General features: G+C 43.2%; 1 protein-coding gene across 1 annotated transcript in view; it reads left to right on the forward strand.

Annotated features, from left to right (window-relative positions):
• The window catches only part of CLU (clusterin), a 23,682-nt gene extending 9,740 nt beyond the window's left edge, over window positions 1-13,942 (forward strand). The window contains 5 exon segments of the mRNA XM_043979979.1: window positions 372-801; window positions 2,742-2,849; window positions 7,156-7,385; window positions 12,340-12,521; window positions 13,664-13,942. Coding sequence (XP_043835914.1) covers window positions 372-801; window positions 2,742-2,849; window positions 7,156-7,385; window positions 12,340-12,521; window positions 13,664-13,682 — 969 coding nt within the window. The 3' untranslated portion in view covers window positions 13,683-13,942.
• Window positions 13,943-14,376: the final 434 nt, after the last annotated feature.

Consider the following 14,376-nt stretch of genomic DNA (forward strand, 5'->3'; position numbering starts at 1 on the left):
GATGGGGGAATATATGGAAATGATGGCTTTTTAACAAATTGAAATAAACACCAATTATGTAAACCTTACCCATTCCAACATAGCCCCTCACAACTCCGGTATACACCCAATGCTTAAGGTATTTTAGGGTGAAGGTTAGAGGAGATGTTTTTAAAAATCCTTTTAACTAGAATCCCGTTCAGATTCCTTTATACCTATTAAAACAAACAAAAGGCCTTCCCTAAAATGATACCATTAGCACCCACCCCTGTGGGCACTTGGCCTGTAGAAATAACCATACCCCTCCCCCAACTTGGCTCTGTGCCCCAATAGAATGAGTGAATGATGCAGGGGAGTTTCGAACTCAGATTTACCTTTCTTTGTTTCCCCAGTTAGAGGAGTTCCTGAACCAGTCCTCACCTTTCTCCATCTGGATAAATGGGAACCGCATGGACAGCCTGTTGAAAGATGATCAAGAACAAAAGCAGAGGCTGATGAACCTGGAAGAGAATTACAGCTTGGTTCAGCACAACCTGGATGAGTTATTCCAGGGCAGCTCCCTGTTCCCTGAGGACTCACATCCTATGCTCTACAACCCCTTTGGAGGGGTATTCAGCGACTCCCCAAGGGCCCCATTCAGACCTTTGTTTTTCCAAAAGCATAGGTTGGTCGGAGACATTCCATCTTTCTTCTCCCAACGTCCAGTAGGTTTCCAGCACCTGTTCCAGCCCCTCTTTGAAATGTCCCAGAGGATTATGGAGAGTGCCCACCGGGCTATGGAACAGGAAAAACAATGGCATCTCAGCACCCATCACTCTCCAGGTAGGTGCTCTATTAGTTGTAATTATTTACTCCTTCTTTCTTAGATTTCTTAATTCTATCTCTCTTTCTTCCCTTCTTTCTTTCTCCTCCTCCTCTTCCCTCCTCCTTACAGATCGAAGGACTATAACATTTCCCCAGGAACTCAGGGTGCCTTGTGCCTAAAACCCTCATGTCTATATATTCAGGACAAATGAGATCATCTCATTCTTTTTATAGATAAGGGAGCTAGGATCGATCAAGTGACAAACATTTATTATGCACTTTCTATTTGCCTTGGCTATTAAGAAAAAGCAAAAGCTGAGCTGGCCTTCAGGAGGCTTACATTCTGATTGGAAAAACAATATCTACACAAATAGATTCAACAAGAATCCTGTTTTTGTGTTCTGCTATGCGGAAATTGCTCTCTGTCTCTGTCACTCTGTCTCTCTCTGAGTTCAGAATAAAATATATATATTTTTTTTTGCAGAAACATAGGTCTATACAAGATAAGCAGCAAGAAATGAGACTTCCAGCATGTTTCTGTGCTGAAGCCTTGTGTTGAGGTTAAGCTAAAGTGCATTCCAGTACAGAGAAAAAGAACACTAGATTTGGAGTCAGAGGACCTAGCTTCAATATTGCTTCTTTCATTCATGTGACCGTGGGCAAGTCACTTAACCTTTAGTGACTTCAGTTTCTTCATCTATAAAATGAGAAGGTTGGACTAGATGACTCCAAAGCCCGCCTCCGGCTCTAAGTCCATGATCTTCTGCTTCTGTTTTGTCCTGAAGATGACCGCTCACTTGTTAAGAGTTGGAGAGAAGTCCAGGAATCTCTATTTTTTTTTAAACAAACTAAATCTGGTCAGGGTGAAGTTGTTGGCAGAGCTCTGCCCTGGCAGAGTTTTCCAGTGGGTGGCAGGAAAGTATCATTGTCAAGCAGGGGATGGGTCTGTGGGATTCAGAACAGAAGCTTTGACTGCGGCTGCCGCCGGGGTTACTTGGTCAGGTATCTGGGGAGAGGCCAACAATGACAAGGGGGTTTTGGATGCATTGTACTTTTTCTCATTAAACCATTCCCATTATAAATTCCAGCAGGGCTAAATGGCTGAGGTCCACAGGATCACATATTTAAGCTAGTGGCACCTCAGAGGCTACCTGGTCCAACCCCCCTTACTTTAATGCTGAGAAAACCAAATAAGAAAGCACCCTTGTCAGGCTCACAGAGACAGGAAATAGCAGAGGTTGAGGGCAGACTGGTGCTACAGGCAGCTGGCATTGTGGCCATCCCCAGCTTCCTTTGCCCACACAACCCTATTCTAGTTTCCTGGATTTTCTCCTGAACGTAGGCAGATATCCTATCTCCTTCCCCAGCTTAACTGAGGTGGCTCCCCTTTGCTGGAGGGGGAATGTTAAAGGTGAGGGGAGGCTGGGGTTCTATGCTGGTTAATCCTTCGCTGGTTATCAATGAATGGAAAATTCTTAAAAGCAGGGATGATTTCATTTTTGGTTTTGTATCCTTAGCACACAGCACAGTGGCTGGCACATAGTAGGTACTTCATAAGGAATTGAATTGATTCCTTTCCCTCATTAAGTTTTTGACCACCCTCCAAGACAGTCCAGTCCAACACCAGGGGCTATGAATAAATTGAGTGAAGAGAAAGTAACCTTTGCATTTGTCTATGTTCCTTAATGATGTAAAAGGTTCCTTCAAGGTTCTTTTTCCCCTAGAAGAATGATGCTTTTTAGTTACTCATTTTCTTTCTTCCTATAAACTTCTGTCTCTAGATCTGGACACAAACATACAGGGTTAGAGAAGTGGGGAGGTAAGAAAGAGACTTGGGAATGAAGAAATGTGTTTTCAGAGGAGAACGGAATGGTTATGGAAGATGAGAACACTCTTCTGGTGGCTGGCCAACAGTTGGAAAGTGACGAGACACAATTGTCTTCTTCCTTTGTCCCTAGAAAATGGCACCAGTGACCGCATGGTATGTCGGGAAATCCGTCGCAACTCAGCAGGATGCTTGAAGATGAAGGATCAATGTGAGGAAGTGCCGGGAGATTTGTCAGTAGGTAAGTAAGGAAGCATGGGGAAAATATTTTTCATAGGCACAACATTATTTTTAGTGACTATTTCCTAATGCCCAAAGAGCATCATATCCCTTTATGCCATTCATTGTCCCAGTAGTACCACTGACTTTAGAGTCAGAAGAGCTAGGTTCAGACCCCAGCTTTGTCATTTATTCTCTGTATGACCTTGGACAAGTCACTTAAGCTAACTGGGCCTCAATCTCTTAATTTGTAAAATGAGAGGGTCCTGGACAAGATGAGTTCTAAGGTCTCTTCCAGGCTAAATTTACAATCCTATGATCATTCACCATAAACCCTATTTATTTATCCAGATGGACACCTTTTTTCTTTCAGTGCCTCTGCATTATGTCCCAGTTTTAATGAACCCACTGTCTAGGTGTGGCCATGGTCTGGCCTCTTAGGACTTCTGAACAAGCAATTGAGAAGGCAACCCAAGCACTGGGCCTCCTGCTCCACATGCTGCTTTGCTTTAATCTTCCTTTCTGTCCTCAAGGACAGAAAGCTTTACTTGGGGGGGTACAACATGCACCATAAGTAAATAGAAAGCTCATAAAAAGGAATTTCAAGAGGAAAGAGAACAAATACCCTGGTGGGTTAGGAAGGGCCTTATTAATACTAAACCAAACTTTGAGCCCCTGTCAGCCTAATAACAAATGACCAAAGAGCCAGAGCAGCTTTGCAACTGCTGTTAACTCTTAAAAAAAAAAAAAAAGGAGGGGGGGAGGGGGCAGCTAGGGTGGCACAGTGGATAAAGCACAGGCCCTGGATTCAGGAAGATCTGAGTTCAAATCCGGCTCAGACACTTGACACTTACTAGATGTGTGACCCTGGACAAGTCACTTACCCCCATTGCCCCGCCAAAAACAAAACAAAACAAAAAAACCGCCGAGAACTCATCCAGGTTATCAAAGCACGAGTTAACTCTAAATAATACATAAACCAAACCAAACCAAAGAGATAACAGTGATCATAAGCCAAAGGCTTTCTTGATTCCATTGGAGAAGGGAAACTAGACCCCACTCTAGTAGGAAACCTGCTCTAGTGTGGGTAGATCTCAATACTTATACCCATGGCTGCGCAGTGACTGTATCCCTGATAATGGAGGGGGTAACAGCAACAACCAGGAGGGTTTGATTCACTGCAGGGCTTCAGGAATAGAACCTAGGTAATGCAGCTGTTTGTTGAGCTCAAGGATCACCTGGTATGAAAACAATTCTGGGATTTGCTCATGGCCGAGATTGCTCAAGGGGGAGTGCAAAGGATTCGGGTCATAACTTGCTTTTTGGGCCTCCGCTCTAGAGAAACAGGGTGTCTCCTAATAGTAAATAGAAAGGAGGAAAAAGAGGAGGAGTGGTCTTGGCATAGGGATCCAAAGTTTGAGGTTCTTTAAGGACTAGATGGAGAGGCGTGTTCTTTTTCTTTCTCTCTTTCCTTTCCAGATGTAGAAAGCTTAGGTCAATGATAGGAAAGTTTGACATCGTTGGCTCCTAGCATACAGTATACCCACTTTAAATACACCTCAAGACTTTGCCACTGTTTTCCTCATAAGGCAAAAGAAACCTCTCCATGGGTGCTATACACTCCACCTAGAATCTAGAAACTTGCCTTTCTTCCTCTTCCCATTGTATGGATGACCTGAAACAATAGTCTTTTTGGTGGTGCCCAAGGCTTTTACAAACTGTGTCAGTTCAGTGCCTGACACATGGCTTCACAGGTTTAAGCTTTGCACAATTAGCCCTATTGTAACAGGTTACTCTTAGTTAACACACCTGCGGCTCTAGTAGCTGGCATGAGTGAGTGGGGGAGGGAGAGTGGTATGGGTCTTGAGGCGACTGGAAGGGCTTGGAGTGTGGACCTAGGAATGAACTGTGTCAGCTCCTCAAGGACCAATTTAGTTCATTTTGAAGAGGCTCATCTCTAGAAAAAGGTTGACCACTGGGGAGTGAATTTTTTTTAGCCACACTTCATGAAGACCATCCAGTGAGAGGTCTTTAGCCTTCCTGTTTTGATGGGGAGTGAAGGTGTGAAGAGATTGTAATCCTCATGGGTGGCAGAAGTCTCTACACTGTTGAAATTGCAATTCCTGGTACAACTGAAATATGCTCGAGGAAGATTGAAAGGCATACAAACACCCAACTAAATTGTTATCAATCACTACTTAACTGTCGCTTCAAGAAAACATTTCATTTTCTTACATGTATGGTGTTTTTATTTTTTATTGTTGTTGTTTTGGTGAGGCAATTGGGGTTAAGTGACTTGCACAAGGTCACGCAGCTAATAAGTGTTAAGTGTCTGAGGCTGGATTTGAACTCAGGTACTCCTGACTCCAGGGCCAGTGCTCTATCCACTGTGCCACCTAGCTGACCCTGTTGTGTTTTTTTTAGTGAGGCAATTGGGGTTAAGTGACTTGCCCAGGGTCACACAGCTAGTAAGTGTTAAGTGTCTGAGGCCAGATTTGAACTCAGGTACTCCTGACTCCAGGGCCGGTGCTCTATCTGTTTTGTTTTTAAAGAGCAGCTAGGTGGTGCAGTGAATAGAGAGAGTACCAGCCCTGGAGTCAGGAGGACCTGAGTTCAAATCCAGCCTGAGACACTAGCTCTGTGAACCTGGGCAAGTCACTTAACCCTGCTTGCCTCAGTTTCTTCATCTACAAAATGAGCTGGAGAAGGAAATGGCAAACCATTCCAGTATCTTTGCCAAGGAAACTCCAAATAGGGTCACAGAGTCAGACATGGCTGAAACAACTCAACAATGTGGTGTCTTTAGGGGTAAATGTGTTTGTATATTATCAGAAAGATGGTATTAATTTGTTTCTTTAGCACAGATCTTTGTTGCCTCTCTATATATTTTTAAAATCTCTTTAGTTCCTCTTCAGGATAAAGAGCTACCTTTTTATGAGGAGGATCATTCCCTGCTCTTGGCAGCATTCTCAGTTACACAGAGTTTACTTCATTTCCTTTCTCTATCAAAACAAAAGCTTGGTTTAACAACTCCCAACAGGATTTAAAAAACATTTAAAAAAACCCCAACAATCTCATTTCTTGCCAGAGGTTTCATAAAAGGACCCAAAGTATTTTATTGTTCTGAGCAATTTAAGATACCATGGGATAAAAGGGCGCCCTCACAAAACAAAATTTCATGGTGATTTTCTCCCCCAGACAGCACTAGCCAGGAGTGCACATTCTCTGGAGGAAAGAGCTTGAAATCCATAGCCTTATCATTCTCTTGGCAGATTTTTCACTCATCAAAGGGGAATAGACAAAGGAAATCAACTGATAAGTGAAAGAATAGAATATCCTGTATTTTTTTTGTTGCTGTCTTGACTCCGGACTAGCTTATGGCTAATCTAAGTAGGAAAACTGATCCCTGATTCTGATGCCCAAGGAGAAAATGTGGAGAAAACACCCAGGGCTATTTGCATAAACTCAAGAGACTGGAGAGAAGAGCCCCTTTTCAGGCTATATCAGGGATTTTTCCATAAGTAATGAATTGTTGCTGTTATTGAATCATTTCAGTCATGTCTGACCCTTTGTGACCCCATTTGAGGTTTTCTTTGCAAGGGCACTAGAGTGGTTTTCCATTTCCTTCTCTAGCTTATTTTACAGATGAGAAAACTCAGGCAAACAAGGTGAAGTGACTTGTCCAAGGTCAAATAGCTAGTAAGTATCTTGGGGCCAGATTTGAATTCATGGATAGGCGTCTTCCTGATTCGAAGCCCAGTGCTCTACCCACTGGACCACCTAGCTGCTGAAGTAGTAAGTAGTGAATAGTAATAAAAAGAGTGACAATAATAGTTCCCATTTACACGAGCACATCTTACAAAGTGCTTTCCACACAAGAACCCTGTGAGTCCAGGTATTATCATTCTCATTTTTACAAGTGAAGAAAAGGAGATTCTGAGAGGTTCGTCGATTTGCCTGGTCACACAATTAATAAATATTGGGATCATAACTTGACCCCTGGACTTTTTGTTTTTTGTTTTTGTTTTTGCAGGGCAATGAGGGTAAAGTGACTTGCCCAGGGTCACACAGCTAGTAAGTGTCAAGTGTCTGAGTCTGGATTTGAACTCAGGTCCTCCTGAATCTAGGGCCAGTGCCCTATCCACTATGCCACCTAGCAGTCCCCAACCCCTGGACTTTTGAATTGAAATCCAGTGCTCTTGCCATGATATCATCCTGCCCAGCTTGCATCCCCCAAACTGCCCCCTAGTTCAAGGTTGGCCCAAGCTTCCATTCTTATCTATTCACCTCATGCCTCTGTTCTCTACCTTTCTCTTCCCTGTGGAAAGACTGCTCTGACACAGACCCAAACCAGAGCCATCTGAGGGAAAAGTATGAAGATGCTCTTCGGATAGTAGAAAAATTTGACAAAGAGTATGAAGACCTCCTCCAGATGTACCAACTGAAGATGCTGAACACCTCCTCCATCCTGGACCAGCTGAACCAGCAGTTTGGCTGGGTGTCCCGGCTGGCCAACCTCACCCAGAACAAGAATGGAGACTATCTCCAGGTCTCCACTGTAAGTGCCTTCTCCCTGAGCAAATGACACGCATAAAGAAAGTGTCTGCCATGTGCCCTAGCCTTGTGTAGTCAGGCTAGAGGAGTCCTCCATATTTTATTGTCAATTTCTCCAAAATGCTCATTTGTATATCTAGGACACCCAGAGTTCCCACTGGTTTGCGAGGTCTCTCAAAGGGGACATTTCATTGGCTAAGAAACTGACAGTATTCTAACCCTGCCCAGGACATAGAAGGGCAGAGGTATTGTTTTGGTTTTTTTAATGATAATCTTAAAAGTTTGGGGATATTTCCTAAATATTTGGTTTTCCCTAAGAGTCTATTAGGGGTGTCTTCTATTTATTTAGTAGTTCTCTAGTATTCTACCATTATGAAGCTCTTTCTATGGTCAACCTGTTCTAAACTTATAGATTGCTGTGGGCTTCCTGAGATTTGTCATGGGATTATTTCTTCCACTGTAAAATGAGGGAGTTGGACCCAGATCTCTTCTGGTTCTAGATCAGTGATATTAAAATATCACGCTAAGAGCTTAAGGTTGAAAGAACTTTAGTAGTCTTCTAGTATAACTCTCTCATTTTTTTTTACAGATAAGGAAACTGAAGCCCAGGGAGATTAGGTAATTTATTCAGGAGTTTAATTGATCTACCCAAGGTCACACATAGAATAAGTGGCAGAGGTGGGATTGTCCTGAATGTGTTTCTTTCAGATTTCAGTGTGGTGCCACCTTAGTTCTAGGATTTGGTAAAAAAAAAAGTTTTATCAATTTAATAGACTTTGATCCTTTTCCCTCAATGAAAAGGATGAATATTTTAAGCCTTTTACATAGCCCGTGATCCACCCTGTCCCCTTCTCTACATTTTTCTGCACTGCTATTAGATTGAGGGTGGAGGAAGCAGAGGGTTTGCTGGTATAAAATATATTTCTGGTGCTGATGATCCATGCCCTTAGGGGAACTCCCAGTGGTCAATCAGCACAATTGTTGTTTTTCAGTCATTTCAGTTGTGAATGACTCTTCGTTACCCCATTTTGGGTTTTCTTGGCAAGGATATTGGAATAGTTTGCCATTTCCTTCTTCAGATCATTTTAGAGATGAGGAACTGAGGCAAACAGCATTAAATGACTTGTCTAGGGAGACATAGCTAGCAAGTGTATGAAGCTAGATTCAAACTCTATCCACTGTGCCATATAGCTGCCCTCCAGAATAATCGTATCTGTTTTATTTAGTGGGATTTTGTATAAGAATTCAAATGCTTTTCCCATACTCTTCCTCATAAGGGCTGCCACTGTCTTAGCCTTTCTGGCCCACAGAAACACTTTATATACATTTATACAGATTTAAAGTTGGGAGCTCAAAGTCCACTTACCCCAACCCCCTCACTTATGGATGAGGAAACTGAGGATGAGAAAAGTAAAGTGACTTAACCCAAAATTACATAGGTAGTAAGTGACAAAGTCAGGATTTGAACCCAGCTCATCTAAGTCTTAGTATTCTTTCAATGACAACCTATGGCTTTCCTTAAATTATGATTCACTAATTTTCTTGAGTACCTACTCTATGCCTGATGCTGTGGAGAGTACTGCCCTCAAAGGGTTTATAGCCTCGTTAGGGGAGAGAAAATGTGCACAGATAGCAATGATACATCAGTGACATGTAAACAAAGGACTATCAGATTCTGAGGAAGGAGGAACGATTTCCAATCCAGTTGGGAGGCAGCTGAGGGAAGGTCTCACAGAAGAGATGGCCTTCTGCTTGAAGGCCTCCAAGGAGGAAAAACCCACTGCCTCTGGAGGCAGACTATTGCACTTTTGGACAGCACTAATTGTTAGGAGCTTATTCCTGACACCAAGCCTAAATTGGCTTCTTTACAGCTTTCATTGAGTATCCTTTCTGTTGCCCCTTTGGGGTCATGTTAAAAGAAGTGTGGAGTGAGTTATAGCTCCAGACTATCTGAGAAGACCTGCCCAAGTGAGAAGGAACCCACAATCCCCAGTGAAGTGTCTTATTTACCTGGCTATAGGTAGCAGATCCTACCCTGGGGGAGAAGAGTAGGAAGAATCTTTAGAACAGATCCTCACACTATCATTACTGTAAGCCCTCAGTGAACAAAGTAGTAGTTCCCACCATGTTGCTCTGTTGGGTCACTTCTAGAGGCAACATGCATCATCCATAAGCAAGATAATACATTTGCAGATAGAAGTTAACTTTGTAGCCTGCCTCCAACTAATAAAAAGGTAGTGTTATAAAGCCTCATTTATAAATTGGTTTATTTAGACCTTGGAATTCACATGTAAATAGTAGTTAGTCCCCAGGCTGGCTCCAAAAAGTCTGCTTAATTCATAAGAGCGTATTATTATGATTTAATTGATATAAGGAACTCATCAATAAGAAAGCTCCTCCTACTAATACAGGACAGTATCTTCTCTACAACTTGGAATCTTGGAGAGTATACTGAGTATACTGAAAAGTTAAATGACCCGGCCAGGTTCTCACAGCCAGTTCGTGACAGAACTCCTTGGCTTGGAGACCAGCTCTCCATCCACTATACCACTAATATAGGAGACAGAATAAAGCAATTGCAGTGAAAATGGTAGAAACCAGTTTTCTCATAGACCTACAGACCCTTTCTGGGTTCAGTAGCTTTTTGTGGGCTGCCTTGGCATTCTTAAATACTTATAATGCTATTTTTCTGGAAGAATGGGATTTCCCTGAATGTGGCAAGAAGACAATGCAGAGCTGTGGGGAATATGTCCCCACTCTCTCCCAGTCTTACAATTGCTGAGGGGACCAGAAAAATCCAAAGCATCTTAGAGTAAGGAGCTTGGTGGAAGGAGGGAAGGTAGATGATAGAGACTTGATTAATGGTTATTCCTCCTCCCTCTCCTGATTCCCAGCTCCCTAAGGCATTCCCTTAAGTTCTGAGACCACACTTCTAGAAGGAAATAGGACTCTTACCATAGGCATCCTGCCCAGGTCACACCCATAAGCTTCTCACCAGTACTGGGAGGATATTTCTGCCTCTCTTCCTTTCCCCCATCCACTGCAAGCACTTAGTCCCCAACAAGAGAACACAGCAAACTGAGAAACATTGCCCATTCCAGGCACCACAAAGGGACCCCACCCTTGGCTTTGCCTACCACTTGACTATTGGTAGGTACAGGAGATTCAAAAATGAAGGGTTCACAAGCCTGAGAATGCCTTGCATTGGCTAAGCCATTCAAGATTGTGATTATAAAGGGCAGGGAAGCCAAGTGTTTGGAGTATTCATGTGAATGAAAGATTGGGGAGACTTTTCCTATTGTAAGCCTGGGTCAGTCTCAGTCACAAGCATTTATTAAGTGCCTACTGTGTACCAGGTACTGTGCTGAGCCCTGGGAATGCAAATACAAGCACAAAAAAAGACAGTCCCTGCCCTCAAGGAGCTTCCATTCTAATGGGGGAAGACAACACAAAGATAACTGAAGAGTGAAAGAGGGAAGAAGGTACCTAGCATAGGGGTATGATAGAAAAAATCCTTTGCATTCAGCACTATAGCCCGGAGAGGGAAGAAGACATCTTTGGCCTGGACCTCCTTAAATTGGGGGAGGGGAGTTGGGAAGAACCAACCAATCAGAAGTTGAGGCTGCAGGGGCAGAGGGTACTTTCAATATGAGAAATAGTCTGGGGGTGGAGTGGATGAGCTTCTGGGGTGAAGAAGAGGTTTCTTTCCTTTTTCTTTCTTTCTTTCTTTCTTTTTTTTTTTTGGTGAGGCAATTGGGGTTAAGTGACTTGCCTAGGGTCACATAGCTAGTAAGTGTCAAGTTTCTGAATCTGGATTTGAACTCAGGTCCTCCTGAATCCAGGGCCAGTGGTCTATCCACTGCACCACCTAGCTGCCCTGGTGAAAAGGTTTCTATGACTTAGTAGAGAAAGTCCTGTGCAGGTGAGGCAGGAGGGCAGCCTGGGGAGGATGAAATACTCAGAACAGGGCACCAGAGCACTGTCCCAGCCTGCCTGAGTCTGGGGCACTGGCCTCCCTCCTGGGGCCATATTCATGAGGGCCACTGACAAGCGGAAATGCATCCCTGAAGATGGTGACCAGGACTCTTCAGTGAATAATGGTATAGGTATAATTAGTGGATATGATATATAATTAGATATAATTATAATAGCTAGCATTTATATGGTATTTTAAGGTTTGCAAAGGGCTTTACATATGTTAACTCATTTGCTCCCCACAACAACCTTGGAGCACAGAGAGGTTAAGGTTGCCTGGAGTCACACACAGGTAAGGAGTGTCTGAGGCTGTATTGGGACTCAGGTCCTGACACCAAGCCCTGAATGTCAGTCACCGTATCCCCTAATTGCCTAAATGTTCTCGCGGGGGCTTGATTGCTGTCTTTGCATATTTGAAGCATTGTCTTATGAAAGAGGGATTAGACTTAACTCTGCTTAGTCCCAGAGGACCAGAGGCTGGACATTATGGGGGAGTCCATGATAGAAAGAGCTTCTGAATAATCAGAGCTGCCCTCCAAATGAAAGGAGCCGATATTTGTAAAGTCCTCAGCACAGTGCTTGGTGGAGCAGCTGTGTGATACATGCTTGTTTCCTTCCTTCCCTCCCCTATCACCAGGGGCTAAGCTGTTGTCATGGATGTTTCATGGGAAGTTTATGTTTTCCATGGGGGGCTGGACCAGAAAACCTCCAAGTCACTTTCTTTTTTTTTTTTTCCTTTTTCTTTTAGTGAGGCAATTGGGGTTATAAGTGACTTACCTAGGGTCACACAGCTAGTAAGTGTTAAGTGTCTGAGGCCGGATTTGAACTCAGGTAGTCCTGACTCCAGAGCCGGTGCTCTATCCACTGCGCCACCTAACTGCCCCTCCAAGTCACTTTCAAATCTGAAATGTTCTAGGAAGTCCCCCCTTATACTTGGAAATGAAAAGTGTTATTACTCTCTCTTACATTCTCCCTTTCCCTAGGTGTACACCAGGTCTCCAAACCCAGAGGACCCCTCCAAACCTTCTGACACAGAAGTGGTCGTGCAGCTCTTTGACTCGGAACCAATCACCTTGACTGTGCCTGCAGAGATCTCCTGGGATGACCCCAAGTTCATGGAGATCGTGGCTGAGGAAGCTCTTAAGCAGTACAAAAAGAGGAACCTGTGAGTCCAGTGGTCAGGGGATGCCCTGGTGGCCATTTTTTTGGGGGTCGCTGTTATTAACCTGGGTCATAGGACCATAGAATTTGAGCTGAAAGAGGTCACTTCATCTGATCCCTTAATTTTATAGATGAAGAAACAGGATCAGAGAGTCACTTGCCCAAGGTGAGACAGGTACTAAGTACTGAGATTTGAACTCGGGACCTCTGATTCCAAGTCCAGTGCTCTTTCCTCTTCACCATGCCAGCGCAAAAAGTGGACTACCCCCCATTTATGAGATTTGCTGTTCTATGGAGGCTCCTTAGATCAATCCAGAAACCAGGAAAAATTTACTATCCTTTTCCCCTTTCACTTACTACCTAAAGTCATAAAGAGACTTTTCTTTTAAAATTTATTTTTCTTTGAAGTGTTTTATTAATAATGTATATTATATAGTTTACATTACCTTCACTTCTAAATGAACTCCTCCCACCCCAATTCCCCCCAGAAAGTCATCCCCTGTAGCAAAGAATAGGGAATAAATGGTGGGGGTGTGGTGGAAAGGAAACTAATGGATCCATCAATAAGCCTGAAAGCATATGCAATATTATGTACCTGCAAAGAAGGAAAGTAGGTGCATTTTCTCATCTTTTTCCCCCTGGCCATGTTTGATCATTCTAATTACCTGGTATTCAATTCTCATTTTGAAATCATTGTATATATCAAAGCTTCTTAAACTGTGGGTCATGACCCCATATGGGGTTGTGTAACTGAATGTGGGGGGTGCAAAAAATTTGGCTGTAAGTGTTTGATTTGTATACTTATTTTATATACCTATAAACCCAGGGTTGTATAAAAATTTCTTGGGTGAAAAGGGGTTTCGAGTGGAAAAAGTTTAAGAAGCCCTGCTATATTTCTCTTACTTCACTCCACAGCAGTTCATAAATATTCCCATGGGTCTCTGAATTCTTCATATTGATCCATTGTTATGGTGCAATAATATTCTATCACTTTCATGGGCTGTAAATTGCTTAGCACTTCCCCAGTTAGTGGAGCCCTATCTTGCCTAGTTCCTCCCCTGGTTAAAATAGGAAGTTAATTATCTGTGGGGCTATTTGAGAACTTATCAATGCTTCCTCAAGGAACATTTTCCCTCTTTTCCTCAGAGACAACCAAATCGTGTAAATGGAGCTTTCCTCACCATTTGGCCGACAGAATCCAGATCCCGCAGCTTCTCTAAGAGGTTCCTGCATGCTACCTAGTCACCAAGGTCAAACGGGGGCATAAAGGAGACCTTGGTCCAGTACAAGCCCCTTTCACACCCCACATCTGCCTGCACTTCCAGATTTCACACTGTTAACACCTGTACTTTGCTGCTGTAGGGAGATATCCTATCTCCTTGAACAACTAACTCAGTAAACTAAACCTGACATGGATGGCCTGAATTTATTTTCAATTTTCACTTTTTTGGGAGTGGGGAGATGGGGAGCGGTTATGCTGCTGCTGGGGCAACGAGATGGCACAGTGAATAAAACACTGGCCTTGGATTCAGGAGGACCTGAGTTCAAATATGACCTTAGACACTTGACACTTACAAGCTGCGTGACCCTGGGCAAGTCACTTAACCCTCATTGGCTCGCCAAAAACCCCCACAACAAAACAAAACAAAACAAAACTCAGAGCTAACCTTCAAAACAAACGTCACAGTGGTCCAGAAAATGAGAGTTAGTAAAATGAAGTAAACTGAGGGTCAGGGGAGCTAAGGCTCCTTTGGGCTCTAATATCCTCTGGTTTGGATGCTTCTGTGCCAGAGAATTATAGCTAGCATTTATGCAATGCTTTCAGGTTTGCAGAGTGCTAAGTTCGGTGCAATAATGGA

This window comes from Dromiciops gliroides, chromosome 2, assembly GCF_019393635.1.
Source record: "Dromiciops gliroides isolate mDroGli1 chromosome 2, mDroGli1.pri, whole genome shotgun sequence".
Taxonomy (NCBI): domain Eukaryota; kingdom Metazoa; phylum Chordata; class Mammalia; order Microbiotheria; family Microbiotheriidae; genus Dromiciops; species Dromiciops gliroides.